The following is an 18,719-nucleotide window of genomic DNA, read 5'->3' as shown; positions in this document are numbered from 1 at the left end:
GATCGCGCGCTATTCTGACACTTACATCCCTTAATTGATATAATTAGTGTGATCAATTTCGCGTGACAACGTTTCTCACTAATGATCAAAACACGGACTGAATGTTTGACACTGGCTCACTATCTGACCACCGTTGAGTGTTGTTGTTCCGGTTTGAGTGAGTGAGCCAGTGGCTTCAGGTTATGCGAGGTTTGTGGTTTATTAGTGTTATATAGTGTAGCCTAACATTTCTTGCAATACCAGCGTCTACGGGTGAGGTGATCACCACCAGGTCGTCAGCTTCCAAAAACAATAATAGTCTTTCTTCATTTGTTTGTATATATTTATAGCCACTTTTTTGATTATTGAGCAAATTTAAACAAAACTTTCACATATAAATGGTGAGGCTGAGAGTATCAATTTACTTGAAGCTGTAAACAAAAGTTTGTCCTCGGGTGGTGGTGACCACCCACCGCTCGACATACTTGCTACCGTCGGTCGTTACGAGACTGTGATGTCGATTACGTAAGATTCATTTGATAACAATAGAATTTGACGTTTTAATTCCCTTCTGGAATTACTAATACATTGGTTTTAAAAATGCAATCAACTGAGTGATAGTACCCAATACTACCAATATTGGATTCTCAAAAAACTTCGACCCTAGCACGTAAGTTGAGATTGAAACTAAAAACAAAAGCCATCCCAGTTTGTGACGTCACACATCTACAACAAAACGACAATATTTATTTTCACCCAAGTTATATTATTACACGTTAGGTGTATTTTCGTTTAAACTATTTTCAATGGATTTGTTAGGCGTGACAAAGCTACCCAATGAGGCACGTCGATTGAGATGAAATACACACATAGCTTTAGTGCAGGCGGAAGTGTGCAACACAGACGTGGTAGGGTTTCAGCCTACAACGTATCCCATCATCCCTCAACAAGAAATCAAACTGCCGTAGTATTAAACGAGATGTTCGAAGTACAATCATTTTTGTTAATCCCAATTTAATTCAAGTAATACAAGCAGAACGCTGTAAGCGCCAGCGCGTTAGCTGAACGTATCGACGTTTATCAACGTTTATCAATTGCTGTTGTTGTGTACGTTTTGTTTGTTTACAGATAACGAGACGCAATGATATCTAATTGCCTCTTACTGCTGCTCGGTGAGTTATGTTTTGATATTTGTTTTGTGTTTCGGTTTAAGTGCCGTCATTAGAGATTTGTAAATTAATTACTTATAATTTTGAGCTGAATATTTTGTGCATTTTGACTATGCATTTTGAATATGACTCTATTTGATAGCCAATTTAGTAAGAACGGTTAGACTTACTAACAGAATAATTTAGCATATCAGACCAAGTTATCTTTGAGAAGGGCAGGTCGAAGTCGTTTTACTTGGTGGTAGGGCTTTGTGCAAGTCCGTCTGGGTAGGTACCACCCGCTCATCAGTTATTCTACCGCCAAATCACAGTACTCAGTATTGTTGTGTTCCGGTTTGAAGGGTGAGTGAACCAGTGGAACTACAGGCACAAGGGACATAACAACTTAGTTCCCAAGGTTGGCGGCACATTGACGATGTAAGGAATAGTTAATATTTCCTACAGCGTCATTGTCTATGGGTGATGGTGACCTTACCATCAGGTAGCCCATCTGCTCGTTCACCAACCTATACCATAAAAAAGAAACCATTTATAAATAAATAATTGGTCTAATAAGTAGACCTAATTGAAATAATCACATTCCAGGCGCCTCGCTCACATCGTCGGCCGGCGTGCAGGTGTTGTTCCCGGAGCTGCGGCAGTACAGCTACGTGCTGAAGACCAACGTGTCGACGGGCTCGCCCTCCGCCGACTCGTACTGGACCATCGACGCGCGGCTGCTGCTCACCGTCTACGACAACTACACTCGGGTCAGATTCAAGCTGGAAGACTACAAGGTGACATTACTTCTGCTTGTAACTATTTTAGAGATGGCTAATAAGCCATAAGTCCGCCCGTTGTACAACACTTTTAAAGTACTTTTTTTTGCATTTTATTAATTTTGTGTTTCATTCTTTTTTTTTGTTTTTTGTTTATGGTGTGCAATAAAGTATAATTCATTCATTCATTCATTTTATATGAAATAGGTTGGCGGGCGAGCTAATGGTCACTTAGTTGCAAGGGATCATCGTTTGACAGACGGGGCGCCATCTCGCGACGAATTGTAACAAAGCGATTGATGAGTTTACTGATGCATTTCCTAACATGTATATATACGGATATACCAATTTACAGATGTGGTGGATCAATAATTTTCGTCATATCTTTTCGTCTTTTCGAACCTTCTTTCTCATGTCTATCTAACAACTCTCTCGAATCTTGTATATTTCGGTATGGTAGCGCACTATATTTATTTGACCTATAATATTTATTTAAATTTCTAAAATTATTATTTGGAGTGACTTTTGTTTGAACGCGTTAATATCAGGAGCAGTCCGATTTAAATTTTCTTTCCTTCTTTGCAGACGTCGCTCTACAGCCAGAGTTCCGGCTACTCGTCGTACCAGTCGGACGAGGCGGCGGAGTACTTCAAATGGCCCTGGGACGTGGATTATCAAGTCAGTCATACTTTTCTACATATATATTATAAATTCTTTCTTAACGGTCGCAGTTACGAAAAGTAATCTATGTGCCTCCTTCAACCAACCAATTCGGTTCCATGAAAGTGTAATAGACCGAATTACCTTTGCATATACAATACTAGCAACCCGCCCCGGCTTCGCACGGGTGTAATACTGATACTAAATTATTTGTTTATTTACGACATCACATTAGAAATTTCTAAAATGATCAGTGTTTCTGTACTATATTGTCCATGTACAAACACCATCCTCTCGATTCACTCTATCTATTAAAAAAAATACCACACCAAAATCCGTTGCGTAGTTTTAAAGATTTAAACATACATAGGGACATAGGGACAGAGAAAGCGACTTTATTTTATACTATGTAGTAATTAAAATAGGTCGATTAAACCACAAGAGTAACATCGCTGCAGCGTTTTTATAACTCAACACTCAACGCAACGTATTTATTTTGTTTACCTTATTCGCAACTACTAAATATTAAAAGCTTAACTATGGCATCAAACGATTGCGCTGGCTGCAAGAAAGCTTTGGATGGTTCTGATTTTATGGAATGCTTTCGATGTATGGATAAATATCACTATGCATGCTTGAACTATACACTAAAACAATTTACCAGCCTTTCGAATACAGTTAAAGCAAACTGGGTCTGTCCTTCTTGTCGATGTAATGAACCTAAAAGTGGCGATAACTCAAATACGCCTGTGCGCTCTGTTACATCCATACCAAAGTCAGCTTTAGAGTGTGAAAATATTACGCAACGTTCGAAATCATCACGAAATACGACGACACGTTGTACATGTGTGTCACCAGAAAGCATCAGGGAGATCGTACGAGAAGAATTACGTGATGCTTTAAACTACCAGCTCGTAGAAATTAAAACACAAATTGGGGTCTTCGAACAGTCCCTTACGTATTTAAGTGCAGAATACGATAAACTCAAAAAAGAATGTAACCTTCGCAGTAACTATATCACTACAATTCAGAAGGACAATGATCTATTGCGAACTTCCACTAACGAATTATTAGTTCGTTTGCGTCAAATAGAACAACAATCTCGTTCCAGTAACATTGAGATTAACTGCGTGCCTGAATATAAAACGGAAAAACTGGTAAACTTAGTACAACATTTAGGAAAAATAGTAAAATGCCCTGTTAGAGATGAAGACATCCATTATTGCTCAAGAATCGCTAAATTAAACAACAACAACCCCCGCCCACGATCCATTTTAGTACGTTTCAGTAGTCCCCGACTTAGAGATACATTTTTAGCCGCTTGTATTAGCTTTGATAAAGCTAATCCTAAAGACAGGCTAAACACTAGTCATCTTGGTATTGCCGATGAGAAGAGAAGTCGTATTTATGTTGTGGAAAATCTAACACCGGAAAATAAAGCTCTACACGCAGCGGCACGAATTAAGGCAAAAGATCTTAACTATAAATTCGTGTGGGTCCGTGATGGTAAAATCTTCTTGAGAAAATCTGAAGATAGTAAATTTATACTCGTTAAAGATAAATTAGTTCTAGACAGTCTTAAGTAATTTATAAATATAAATAAATGTGTTTGTAAAACAGCATTAAATTCAGTAGTCTTAACTTATACTATCAAAATGTTAGAGGCTTAAGGACAAAAACGATTGAAGTGTTTAGTAATATAGCTTGTAGTAATTATGACATTATAATCTTGAGTGAAACATGGTTGAACTGCAGTGTCTTCGATTCGGAACTATTTGACGGTCGTTATAATGTATATAGAAGAGATCGCGAATCCGGTAGCTTTCATCACAAAAAAAATTATGGTGGTATATTGATCGCGGTAAATAAAAGTATTAAATCTTATCGAATGGACAGCTTTGAATCTAAATGTGAAGATATATGGGTATGTGTGGAGTTATCCAAAATTGAAGGGAAGCCGGAACTTTTATTAATCTGTGGCGTGTATTTACCTCCTCCTATACAAAAACACATTTTGGAACATTTCTTAGCTAACGCAAACCGTGTGTTCGATACATGTTATATTAAAAATAAACTCTTAGTAGGAGACTTTAACTTGGGAAATATATCGTGGGAAAATTTACAGCCCGCTTATAGCAAAAGTTTATTTAGCCAAATGATATCTGACTTTATGACACTTAATTCACTTAAACAGCACAATGACATATTCAATTCCAATAAGAGGATTTTAGATCTTGTTCTTACTAATTGCGATATTTCAAGGGTTCTAGAAAGTAAGGATCCTATTAGTATAATCGATAAATTCTATCCCCCTCTACAATTTTCTTTAGACATTACTTATAGTAGTTATAGTATATATATATTACTTATAAAAAATGTTTGCAGTTTAATAATACACCTAGGTTTTGTTTCTCTAAAGCTGACTTCAATAGTATTATTTTAGAACTGAAAAGTATTTCTTGGGATTTACTATTTGTAGATTGCACAACAGCCGATGAGATGCTTTCAATTTTTTATTGTCAACTCAGAAAACTCATAGCTAAATTTGTACCTCTTTCCAAGCCACGCAACCATAAATATCCAGTATGGTTTTCAAAAAACCTTATCAATTTACTTCGTGAAAATATAAAGTCAGATTAAAACTCATAAAATTTAATGAAAATCCACTTGATGTTTTGTCCTTTGAACTCCTAAAGAAAAGATGTGAACATATCCAGAAAATCTCTTACCTTGTTTACATATTCAAGCTCGAAGACACCTTTAAAAGTAATCCTAAGCTGGTTTGGACTTTTTTTAAGAGTAAAAAACAAAAAAAGAGTTCATATCCGAACGAAATGACTCTTGATACAAAAACTGTGACTCATGGCAATGATATATGTGATCTGTTCGCGAACCACTTTTGTTCGGTCTACAATAAAATTACTTCTAACCACAACGAACCTGACAAGCAGTGCACAGCGCCCACTAGTTTCCTTAGTAATATAACCTTCACAAAAAGAGATACTTTGAATGTGCTAAAAAGAATGGACCCAAACAAGGGTGCAGGTGAGGATGGTATACCGTCTTTATTTGCAGTTAAATGTGCAACAGCAATCTCTCTCCCTCTCACATTAATTTTTAATGCATCTCTTGCCACTGGGTCATTTCCATCTTTATGGAAGAACTCGTTAATCATCCCAATATTTAAGAGCGGTAGAGTGGAGTTGATAAAAAATTACAGACCTATTTCCATCCTCCCTGTTTTCGCTAAGGTATTTGAAAAACTTATCTGTAATGTGATATGGCATTGTAAACAACTTATATCCCCACATCAACATAGATTTATAAAAGCCAGATCTACTTGCACTAAAAGATTCGAGGCAGACCGTCGATGTCATATATACTGATTTCAGTAAGGCTTTAGATAAGGTGCGGCACCAAATCTTACTTCATAAACTGGCTTCGTATGGTTTTACAGGCCAATTGCTGAAGTGGTTTAAATCCTACCTTTATAATAGAACATCGGTTGTGGTAATCAACGGTTACAATTCTGCTCCATTTACGTCTACTTCCGGAGTCCCCCAAATGATCTGTGTAGCAGTTTTGAATATTCCGATTACTATTTATACGCTGATGACTTAAAAGTATCTAGATGCATCCGGAATGACAATGACGTATTACTTTTGCAAAGTGATTTAAACCGTTTAGCCTCATGGTGCACTAACAATGGTATGGTACTAAATACTGATAAATGTAATTTCATCCGTTTCACGAGAAGTCGAAGTAAATCTCAGGGCTCATATCATTTAAATAGCATACCATTGTGTGAAGTTAAGCACATGCGAGATCTTGGAGTAGTACTTGATTCAAAGTTACGTTTTGATAGGCACATAGATAATGTTTGCAAAAAAGCACTTAGAACTCTTGGATTTCTTTTGCGTAATTGTAAGGAATTCAAGAAACCAGAAACAAAAATATGCTTATATAACGCACTAGTTCGTAGCATTCTCGAATACTGCAGCGTTGTTTGGAATCCACATTATAATATATATAAGAAAAGGTTAGAATCTATTCAAAAGCGGTTTTTATGGCACATTTCGTATCATTGTCGAGTCGATAAATCTATTCGTAGTTATGAGGATCAATTGAAACACTTTAAAATGCATTCTCTATCAGATTGAAGACATATGCTTGACAACCTTTTTCTATTTAAACTTGTAAGAGGTGTATTTGACTCCGAATGGTTATTGACCCAAATCGACTTTGCCATACCATCAAGACTACCTAGATCAAAGAATGTTTCATTATTTCATGAAAAACTTTGTAAAACCAACCTGGGTCAAAATGCGCCACTTAATAGAATGATACGATCTTACAAAACATTATGCTCAAGCAATGATATTGATATTTTTTCTGATTCTCTTTATAAATTTAAGAAAACCATAAAACTTAAATTTCTTCATTCTTCTATAAATGGTTAATTAATTATTGTAATAACTAAAAAACACATTGTTATATTTTTGTTTGAGTACAAATACTAACTTTTATTTATTTAAAAAAAAAAAAAAACTTTGCTCACTAAACTATTAGTACTAAGTATTATGTTGTTGTCTTATTAGAATGCAGTGTTGCTTATAATTAGGGCATCATTTATTTATTTATTTAAACTTTATTGCACAACTATTTAACAAAAAATAAATTGAGCAAAAGGCGGGCTTAAAGCTATATAGCCTTATCTACCAGCCAACCTTAGCACATGCAAGAAAGAGCGTACAGTAGATGCATAAAGCCATCCTTATATTGAATTACATTACATACATATATATACACATATATATATATATATAAACATACATACACTTACATAAATATATACATATAACATACAGTTAATAATATACTAATGATAAAGTAACAAAAGGTTAACAATAATACTAAAAGTACAGTGTAATAATAACAGCTTAAATAAAATAAAAGGGAACGAAACCAAGAAAGGCGATAAAAGCTAAGACTTATATTTCTTTAAGAGAAATTGTTTTACCCTACTTTTGAACAGATCTTTAGAGGACGTTTCTCTGATGACGACTGGTAATTCATTCCAAAGTCGTATAGCGTTAACAGTGAAAGAATTAGATACAAAACCAGATGTGTGAGGAGGAATAGAAAGAAGAAGGTTATGAGAAGAACGAAGATGCCTAACATGAGTATCGGAAAGAAAATTAAATTTGGACTTAAGATAAGAAGGAGCAAGTGGATTATAAACAAGAGAGTGTAGAATACATAGTATTCTTAAATGCCTACGATCTTTAATAGGTAGCCAGTTAAGCATTAACCGATATGAAGAAATGTGCTCAAATTTACGGAGGCCATATATAAATCGTATGCAGGTGTTATGCAATCTTTCGAGTTTACTTAAAAGTGTTACATTAAGATCGGGGTAACATGCATCACCATAATCTATAATTGGTAACAACAGACAATTTGCCAGTTGGATTTTTGATTTAATAGGCAAAAAGTTTTTAAAGCGCATGATGGAGTGTAGCGTGGCATAAAACTTGCGCGAAACCTCATTAACTTGGTCAGACCATTTCAACGAGTTATCGATTAAAACACCCAAATCTTTAACCTTAGATGAAATAGGTATAACAGTGTTATTAAATAGTAAATCAGGTAAGGGTGGTAGGCTTTGAATTAAAGCTAACTGCCTAGGGCTCCCAATAATAATAGATTGGCATTTTGATGGGTTAACACTAATTCCATAATTTTTTGACCAAGAGGCAATACGAGAGAGATCGTTATTAAGGGCGGAAATAGTGTCAACCAGATCTTCTTTTGTTTATTAGCATGTACAATTGTAAGAATGTATGCTCTGTAATAAATAAAAATAAAAATAAATAAGAGTATAATAGAGTATATTCAGACTTCGAAAATCATTTATGATACCTTTATAACCAGTACATTTCGAACGGCAAGTGAATAATTCGAGAGCGCGTTGTTTGTCTAACAGACTAACAACGCTTGCAATGTCAATACCTCTTTCGTAAGAAGATACAGATTTTAAAAGGGAGAATGTATAATAAAGTCTCCTTAATAAATTCGTTATCAGAAACCCAAAGTCGAGCTAACCCAACCCGCGCCGCACACCGGCGAGAGCGCAAACATGGCTCCACCGTTTGTTTACTCTCGTAATCCAATGGAAATATACACGACCGTAAAATATTAATTTCCCGATCAGCAAACGAAAATATTGAATCTTGAATTAATGATAACTCAATAATTCCAGGAAAACGGCTTCATCAGCGCCCTGCACGTGACGGACGCGCCGGTGTGGTGCACCAACCTCAAGAGGGCCATCTCGAACAACTTCCAACTGAGGAAAGACGTCGGCTCCTACACCAATGAGGAGGTAAATGTTTGTAACATCTTGGAAAATCGCAGATAGGACAGCCTAGAATTCTTTTTCCACATGGGAAAATCATTCCCGTGTGAAAAAAGAATTCTAGGCTTTCCTATAAGGAATGCCAGTTGTTTTAATGGATTTCATAATTACAACAGAAATCCTGTAACTTTGTCTGGAATTCTGAGATACTAAAACTATTTCTAAGGATGCATCTTCATATCATAGCACAAACTTCGTGACACAAATATAAATTTGAACATTCTTTATTATATATAAAAAATACAAAAGCCGTGTTTTATTCAACAGTCGATTCATTTAAAATTTATTTAAATTTTTGGCTTGTCATGAAACTTTATATAAATCATGAATAAAAGACTTCGGGAACAGAGAGCCTTTAAGAGTAGAGTGGACAGGTTTCTTTTGGATGGGCGTGTACCGCCTTCGTCTTCATCTACACTTTCCATCAGGTGGAAGACAAACGCCTATTCCATATAATTATGTAAAAAAAAAGAGAAGAGGCGTACTTCTGATCGACTACTGACATCGCAACGTTGACTTTCCCAGCCGTGCCTGTACGAGAGCTGCCTCATGGTGTACGCGGCGCACGGCGACACCGTCCGGAAGTACAGCTCGTACCAGAAGGCGTCCGTCGTGTCCGAAACCAGTTGGAGCTCGGTGCCGTGGGGCGGCGACAACGGCCGAGGAGCGGTGAGCATGTTTCCTTTTATTCTCGCTGAGTTTTCTTCACCCCCTCAACCCAAATATGTTTCAAATATATTATTGCACTTACTTCTTTATAGTTCTTTATAGTTTTAAAGTAAAAAGTACCACACCAGTTCGGACACTTTCAGAGTTGAGAAGAACTTCCTAATTTTATTTATTTGCGAATTAAGAAAGAAATAGCCAAGAGGTGAAGAATTTACTTTGTTGCCATAATTATCTTTTGCATAAACGTAACAACCTGTTAACGCTCCACTGTTGGGAAAAGGGGGGAGGAGGTGTCTTTTAGCTTCAAGAGTTCACTTCATCACGTAGTTTCAATGTCTTTTAGTGTATTTGCGTGACAGGTTCTCATCCATGTGCAGGATTCCTCATAATGGTTTCCTTCAAAACCGAACACAAGATAGATTATAATTACAAAACTAAGTCACGTACTGAGCAATTCTTGTAATGTCACGGTTTTTCATACAAAGCAAAATTTCAATTTACCAACAGTTCAGAAAAAAACAGTTTTTCTGTACGATTTTAAGCTTGTGCAGTCAAGTAATATTATAATTCTTATTATTCATTATATTTGTCATGACCATCACACTTCCTCACACAATCGTTAATATTTAAAATCTCTAACCCACTCCAGTACTCCATTCAGCCAAAATATTGTCCTTAATATAAAACAAGTTAAAAATTGCATTTCAATCACGTTCTGATCTCGGGACGATATACGATGAACAAAGCAACCTCTAAGACATCAATGTCCTGTATAATTCAGAAGCTTCCTCGTCATAACACTGTATTGTATTGCCTCCAGCCAGAAAACATCGCGACGTCGGAGCGCGTGTACGAGTTCGACGGGGCGCGCCTCGGCGGGCTGAGCGCGCGCGGCGTGTTCCAGTACCGCGTCAGCGGCCACGTGCTCGGCGTCACCTCCGAGTGAGTACCTCCTCTGGAAGTGTTACGCGAACCATGCGACCCGTATGCGCCTGCTACCTGCTTGCTCGTATACAACTAAATATAGAAGGAGCAGCGCTTTCTATCTGGACTATATCACGGTGGCATTATTCTCTAATTGCTTCCCACTTCCTTCACAAGTCTACACGCTGCTCTCGATATCACCTAACTCAGATATCGACTCCATCGTGCACGAAGAAATTTGGCAACTCCTTTCCTGCAACGCCAAAAAATAGATATTTCTGCCAGCACACGTTTATATAACCTTGATTCTTTCAAGTTAGGGCTATAGAGGCTTCTGGCTGGTTAACATGCGGAGGGCGACTAGTGCAGCTCATTCTAGTACAATCTTCCAGACTGTACTGGCTGTCATCTCGTTTGGACCCCACTGCATCTTTCTTGATAGTACCTGATGATGGAGTGGAGTTATATACCGACCCGATAACATATAAAAAATTGTGATGTCGTTTGTATAGATAAGGTATTTAAAAATGTTAAGAGATGTGTTTTATTACAAGTACTTTGATTTATATATTTAAAATATTATTAAGTGTATAATCCCCAGTTCGAGTCTTCGTTAAACGAAGTCTCGAACTGGGGCCGGCTAAATTTAGTCCATTTCAACCCCAAAAAGACGCAAGTTTGCGCGTTAACCGCTAAAAAAACACCATTTGTCGTATCTCCACGATTTGAGAACATCCCGATAGCCGCTACAGGTAGTATCGGAATACTTGGCGTTGATATTTCGAGCCTCGTTCAGTTCCGCGGTCAATTGGAAGGCAAAGCCAAATTGGCTTCAAAGAAGCTCGGTGTGCTCAGCAAGGCGAGACAGTACTTCACGTCGGCCCATCGCCTAAAACTTTACAAGGCGCAAATTCGGCCTCACATGGAGTACTGCTCTCACCTCTGGGCGGGTGCTCCCCAGTACCAGCTCCTTCCATTTGACCGCATCCAACGTAGAGCGGCTCGAATTATCGACGATCAAGCCCTTTCCGATCTCCTTGATCCTTTGGCTTTGCGTAGAGATGTTGGATCACTCTGCATCTTCTACCGAATTTTTCACGGGGAATGTTCCGAGGAATTGTTCGGATTAATCCCGGCTGCTGAATTTCACCTTCGGACATCTCGTCAAAATTCTAAGTTTCACCCGCACCATCTTGATGTCCGAAAATCCACAACAGCGCGATTTCTTAGACATTTTCTGCCTCGCACAACCACTCTGTGGAACCAGCTGTCGCCGGCGGTTTTTCCGAACCGATACGACATGGGAACCTTCAAGAAAAGAGCCTACTCCTTTCTCAAAGGCCGGCAACGCACCTGCAAGCCCCCTGGTGTTGCAGATGTCCATGGGCGGTGGTAGTCACTTTCCATCAGGTGAGCCTCCTGCTCGTTTGCCACCTATACCATAAAAAAAAAAAAAAAAAAAAAATAATAACTACCTTCAAGATAAGTGTATCATATCCAGAAGATCCGTTAAGGGCTTTTGATATATTAAGTAAGTAAAAGTAAAGTAAAGTAAAGTAACAGCCTGTAAATTTCCCACTGCTGAGATAAGGCCTCCTCTTCCATTAAGGAGAGGGTTTGGAACATATTCCACCACGCTGTTCTAATGCGGGTTGGTGGAATGCACATGAGGCAGAATTTCATATATTAAGTTATTAATATATTAAGTGATATTTAGAAATTAATGAATACTTTATATTTCAAAACGCGCGTCTCACACCAGGCTCACTCTCTCGTACGACACTGACACCGCGTCGCCGTCGGTGGAGAAGCTGAACATGAGCCGCACGGGCCTGCAGTACGAGGCCGGGAACTTCGACGACTGGACCACGGGCATCCGCACCGAGTCGCAGGGCGAGCTCAGGAACACGACCTACGAGGTAGGACGATCACCTTCAGAGAGCATCTTCCTTCGATTGTACAGCTCTACGCAGTCTGACTGACTGTGGCAACTTGTAAGTCTCCGAACAATTCTGAATAATTGCTATACGATTTGAAGGGTGATCAAGCAAGTATAAATAATTTCTTATACATAGTATCTAAATCCTTCGTATAAAATAAGATTTATATTTCCAGCAGTGCTAATATTTTTGCCAGAGATAACTTACTGTCGATTTTATTTGTGTTTTGGAAATAAAAAAAAAGACACTGAACTACTGGTAATATTGCACACGCAAGATATTTCTCGTGCAAAGTTTAGCAAGTGTACGTCGAGAACAGACGTCATCACCATTACCAGTTCCGCAGTCCGCTGCTTTATTTACCGAGCGGTGCTCACGTGTCTGCGTGTTCGCGCGATCGCGACGTCTCATCTCTCCCGGTCATTGACCGGACGTCATCGAAATAACGTCTTATTTGTTGACAACTACCTCGTTTCTACTGAGTTTCGTGCCGGTTCTTCTCGGTAGAATCTACTTTCCAAACCGGTGGTAGCTTCACTTGGTTGTAAAATGACGATTCAAAAGTGCTTGTAAAAGCCTACTTGAATAAGGTTTATTTTGATTTGATTTGTTATATAAGCTACTTACTACCCTTTCATAGCTATATATCTTTCGGAATTGCGTTCGATTAGTAAAAAAATGGAAATATATATAACTTTACAACTAAATTGGATTTGAAGAAAGATACTGGTCATAATTATTGCTATAAACATGTTTCACAAAAGTTGCCGTATTTATTATTATTATTTAATTTCAGATCCTTTTGAAAATAGCAAAGAAAGGAATCGACACAGACAACATCGTCAAAAACGCGTCCGTCATACACAACTTGGATTTCATTCATCTCTTGAAGTAAGTATTCCATGATCGCTTACCTTTAAACGATACACCAACAGTATTGCTACTGAGTGTAACTTACTCACAAAGATTTCCTATAATTTGTACAAATCCGATCGTGATCGTGTATGCACTGATTCCATTTCCCACTGTTACCATCAAGACATCAGGTCTTTCTTACACTCGGAGTGATCATTCGGGAGAGGCCCGAATGATCTTCAGTGTCAGCCATCAGTCCGCCGAAACCTAGCTTGCTGATTTAACATTGAGTTTGCAGCTTGCTAACTCTTTGAGCTGTTTATTCAATGACCAAGTTTGCAAATGAGGTCGCCAGTACCGTCTTGTATATGTACATATGTGTGGCGCGTCTCATGCCATTGCCTATATTAATATTATAAATGTGAAAGTAACTCTGTCTGTCTGTCGCTCTTTAGCTGCCAAACCAATGAATCGAATCTGATGAAATTTATTGAGAAAAAAACTTGAACTCCAAGGAAGGAAATTGGCTACTTTTACTTTTTTCAACAAACCCCCTAAAAGGCGAGCGAAGCCGCGGGCCATAACTACTCTCATTATAAGCAACTCGTTGTTTGCAGCACAGTAACCCGGCTGTCATACGCGTCTCTCGTGAAGCTGTTCGAGGACCTGGTGCTGGGCACGAGCTACGACTTGGAGACGGCGAGGAATATATTCCTGGAGGTCCTGCCGCACGGGAGGAGCGACGCCTGTGCTAGATTTGTCAAGTACTTGGTTGTCGAAGAAAAGGTTTTCATTTTGAATCATTTGATTAACTTCTATTAACTTCTTTTTTCTATGAGATTCAATTTAAACATTAAAAACCAATTATTTTTTGGAATACAAGGACGTTTTTTATTACTAGCATAATTCAAATAACAAATTTCACTAATGGACAAAGTTTAGAACTCAAAATACGCTATGGCAGCTTATACTGTAACAGATTTCATACCACGTTAGTAGGTTTACCTCATAGTTTCACTTCACACCTATAAATGAGAAACAGAAATGAAGCGCTAGTAAGCTCTCTATACAAGTGCTTTCCCAGAATTAAACATTTGAGTTTAATTATCATCCGCTGTGTTCTCGGAACGTAACTATTTCAGCTTTTATTAGAAATATTCATAAAAGATAATAATTTTCACAAAAATACCTTTACAATGTAACATATAGCGTTTTTAACGACAAAATTAATGACGCGTGTGTGTGATAATACACATTGTTTGTTATTAAGTACTCAATGTAATTATTGTATAATCTTCATACCGCCCCCAATATTTCAGGAGAAAATCGAAGATGCAACTCTTCTCTCCCTCATTCGTAAGCTGCCCTTCAACGTAGCCAACCACAGTCAGAACCTGCTCGAGGAATTGGAGACGTTCACGAAGCTCGGCCTGGACTTTCCCTCAGACATCAGGCACGCGGGAATTCTTTCGTTTGCCGTCCTCGTATCGAAGACTGCGGAAGCGAGAAAGGTCAAACAGGACTATTTTGACAATATCGTTGTCAAATACTTCAGGATGTACAGCGGTGAGTGATTAATTAACAATGGGCACGTTTGGATAGAATGCGATACAAGAATTAAGGTTGGTCCAACAATTATAAATACGCAGGCAGGATACATTACATATATAATAAATTGTAATTAACTAACATGATTTTATTTTAAATGGTGAAAAAGAGTAACTACTGCGTTTCTTGCCGGTTCGGGTCTAGTCTTTCCGAACCGGTGTTAGCATAGTTTAAAACAGTTGGTAAATGACGATTCAAAACTGCTTGTAAAAAGCCCACTTAAATAAAGTATATTTTGATTGAATCGAACGTATCTTTCAGACTGCCCTCAGTACTTGGACCGCATGGTGTGGCTGCAAGGGCTCTGCAGCCTGGGGTACACGGCAGAGTCGTACATCCGCACCATATACGCGGACCGGACGAGAAACAGGCACGAGAGGCTTTGGGCGTCGCTGGCTTGTGGTCACGAAAATAGAGGATATGCGGTGAGTATTGGCTCATGGGACTGGATATTATGAGAGTCTGGTTTCTAATCAAGTTGGACCAATGAAATTTCATTATTTCTGCCCAGAAATTGTCAGTAGCCATGTTTGGAAGATGCTGACACTACCTCTGTAATCACGCCACACTGCTCTCTGCTGCTTTCTGGCCATGGCGAATTGGGGGTACCCAATTTTTACTATCTCCACTTATTGTGGGATGTTTTGATAAGTAATCGTAATATTGTCAGGCTAATTTTATACATAAACATTTTTAAATTTTGCTATCTGTGTAGGTTTGAAGCATATCAATGCTTTACTAATCCCAACTTAGAAACCTAAATTATTATTACTTTGGTACACCCCTGGTGTATGGATTATTTCAAATGCATTGGTAATTGCAAATGAGATGCCTGATGGTATGTGGTCGTCACTGCCCAGCAAGAGAATTAATTAAAATGATAATTATTCCAACATCTTTATCCATATTTAGGCATTAGAGACATCTTTACCAATTCTATTAGACGAGCAAGAGGACATCCAGCTTCGAATAGCGGCCTTACACGACATCCTCAGCTCTGGGATGCGGGAGAGCGACTTCCTCTTCATACACGACTTCATAGCGACCTCCAGCAGCAAGGAGCTGCAGAGGTTCTGGTATACCACCGTCAAGAGCTTGGACAGTAACAAATTCTTCAGCAGATACAGAAATGTGTGAGTGTTGTTGGTATCGATATCAATAAATAATGTGGCCACCATGTGACCCTCAACAGAGGTGAACATCAAAACTGATGGTTATCAGATATTCTACCGCAAGACAGCAATACTTAGTATTGTTGTGAGTGAGGTGAGTGAGCTAGTGTAATTACAGTCAAAAGGGACATAACATCTTAGTTCTCAAGATTGCTTGGTGTGATGTTAGGATTTTTTATTATTTCAGACATCGTCTATGAGCGAAGGTAACTAAGCGTGTAGAAAAATCTAGCTTTATTACTCCCAAAACACGCCGATGGACGTTTCACTTTAAAATAAAATATTTTCGGGCAGTAAGAAATAAAAGATAGTAAAAAAAATGGAAAAACTTTTCACAACTCTGGTGCAGATCTCAACTTCTCTTAATCTTAATAAAACGCTGGCAGACCGTAACCAAGTTTGCGGGTCGGTCAAGCGGCTGCATTTCCGCGAGCATTTCGTTTAAAATTCATTCCGCGCTCGACATACAAGGAATTATTATGAACACTGCATTTGTCGGATGGCATTCCGCTGCCTGAATATTCGTGTCATTTACGTGATGAGTAATCTGGGGCAACTTTGAACTTTGCTTATTAACAAGCGTGAATCTTTTGTTGAAAATATTTGTGCATTAATACATAAGTCAAATTCTGTTTGACAAAAAAGACCCACTGAGTTTCTTTCGCCGGTTCCTCTCAGGTCGGGGTGTTTTCTTTACCGAACCGGTGGTACTAGTTCATTTGACATTTTATAAGTAAGTGTGAGTACTTCTATATTGAATAAAGTAATTTGAGTTTGAGTTGAGTTTGTTTCGTATTTACTTTACAGGAATATAAATATAAAATAGGACTGTATGAGGTTAGCAGTTACATTCGCAATTTAAATTGTAAATAGGTTGAACACATCAATTTTTATTTGAGAAAAAGAGAAATTACTGAGCCCATTGTTATCTCTGTAGAATGTTTATTTGAAGTACCTGATGGGTTTACATTCAATTTGATCTTGCATGACGATTCAAGAGCTACTTGAATAAAGTACACTTTTATCTTATTTATATCAACTTCAATACTTTAAGGATAGGAGACGCAGTCACGCGGATATTCGCAGCCTGGTTATAGTACTGAAGGATAACGTTGCAGTTCACGTTCTAGAACTCACTTTGACATAAAATATATTTGTATGAAACTATATATGTCTATATAATCTCCCTATGACACCGTATCGAGTTGAGCTGACTTCTAAAATTTTATTTCAGAGCCGACTACGTCCCGTTCGTTGCAAAATACGTGAAGAATCCTGACACAACTTACTGGGCCACGAATAACTATATAGCATCTAGTGGAGAGCTCAGTCCCTGGGTGCAGCTGATGAGTGTGGGGGCCGAGCCGGCGCCCAGCCTCGCCGCGCTCACTGTGTCTTCTGGAGGCAGAAGACCGTATGTGGCCTCTGTAAGTGTCCATACTTCAGTGCATAGTAGTCGACATATCTATTGACAAGAAGCTATATCAACGAACAATAGTCATACTTTGTCTCATAGTGTTAGACACGAGTGAAGTGCCCACAAATCCAAAGGACAAGGTTTACAAACTTAACCAAGAAATCGAATTAAAAATTTGGCTAAGAATCCTTTAAATCGAAATTTTCTGGTTGTGTTTACTTGCACCAGAAAAAAGTTAGAAAATGTGATTAACGTCACCAAATGTTATCCTACACTTAATTGTAATACAATAGTAGTTGCATTCTCTTCTAAATAAATTATTGTCACAGGAATAAAAGCAGACAATGTCCGAGTAAAATAATACGTGGGAACTCGGGCCGACGAGTCTCCCGAAATTTGGATTACTTTATGCAAAATTAGCTAATAGCGCTGAGCCGACATCTGTACCCTTTTAAACTAAAAGTGTTCGCGTGCTAACGAACGAGCAGTGAAAACGTAACGGCGGCGACATTTAAATAATTACGTCATAATAATGCGCTTTACTGCTCCCCCAGTTGGGTTACAGAGATAAGCCTTAAGCAGATGGAGTGCGTTGATTTTTCTTTAAATGATGTTCGATAATTAAACGAGCACATGGGCCACCTGATGGTGAGTGGTCACCACCATAGACAATAGCGCTTTAAGAAATATTAATCATTTCTTACATTGCCAATTCGCCACCAACCTTGGGAGTGAGATATTATGTCTCTTGTGCCTGAAGTTACACTGGGTCACTCATTCAAATTGAAACACAATGATACAGAATTTTTAACGAGTGGGTGGAACACACCTAGAAGGGGTTAAAAAAAGTTGCTCTCATCACATTATTTTGTATTCGTTTTTGTTGCTTCACTATAATGTTCCACGCGCTCCACCTGCCATTTATTTTATATTCTGAGTAAACAGATTATATCTTCTCTTAGTTTTTAACATAATTGCGTGTTGCAGATCTACATCATAGCAGAAGGCGTTGCTTCGAATTTGTTTAAGAAAATATACAAACTGAACTCCAAAAATGACAACGTGGAGAAATTAGTTAAAGTCTTGGAAAAGATGAAGGTCTCCAAATTGAAGACTCCGGAAGAAGTAAGTGGCGGTAGTTGTTGTCATG

General features: G+C 38.2%; 1 protein-coding gene across 1 annotated transcript in view; it reads left to right on the top strand.

The window, feature by feature from the left end:
* The first annotated feature begins 1,072 nt into the window (after positions 1-1,072).
* The window catches only part of LOC124541630, a 34,401-nt gene continuing 16,754 nt past the window's right edge, over positions 1,073-18,719 (top strand). Inside the window, exons 1-14 of the mRNA XM_047119554.1 lie at positions 1,073-1,151; positions 1,734-1,924; positions 2,492-2,584; positions 8,829-8,951; positions 9,510-9,653; positions 10,474-10,595; positions 12,340-12,496; positions 13,314-13,408; positions 13,990-14,158; positions 14,692-14,938; positions 15,242-15,405; positions 15,893-16,113; positions 17,387-17,579; positions 18,557-18,694. Coding sequence (XP_046975510.1) covers positions 1,121-1,151; positions 1,734-1,924; positions 2,492-2,584; positions 8,829-8,951; positions 9,510-9,653; positions 10,474-10,595; positions 12,340-12,496; positions 13,314-13,408; positions 13,990-14,158; positions 14,692-14,938; positions 15,242-15,405; positions 15,893-16,113; positions 17,387-17,579; positions 18,557-18,694 — 2,088 coding nt within the window. The 5' untranslated portion in view covers positions 1,073-1,120. The remainder of the gene's footprint in view (positions 1,152-1,733; positions 1,925-2,491; positions 2,585-8,828; positions 8,952-9,509; positions 9,654-10,473; positions 10,596-12,339; positions 12,497-13,313; positions 13,409-13,989; positions 14,159-14,691; positions 14,939-15,241; positions 15,406-15,892; positions 16,114-17,386; positions 17,580-18,556; positions 18,695-18,719) is intronic.

The sequence above is a fragment of the Vanessa cardui genome, chromosome 28 (assembly GCF_905220365.1).
Source record: "Vanessa cardui chromosome 28, ilVanCard2.1, whole genome shotgun sequence".
NCBI lineage: Eukaryota > Metazoa > Arthropoda > Insecta > Lepidoptera > Nymphalidae > Vanessa > Vanessa cardui.
This window is presented reverse-complemented; position numbering and strand designations above follow the sequence as displayed.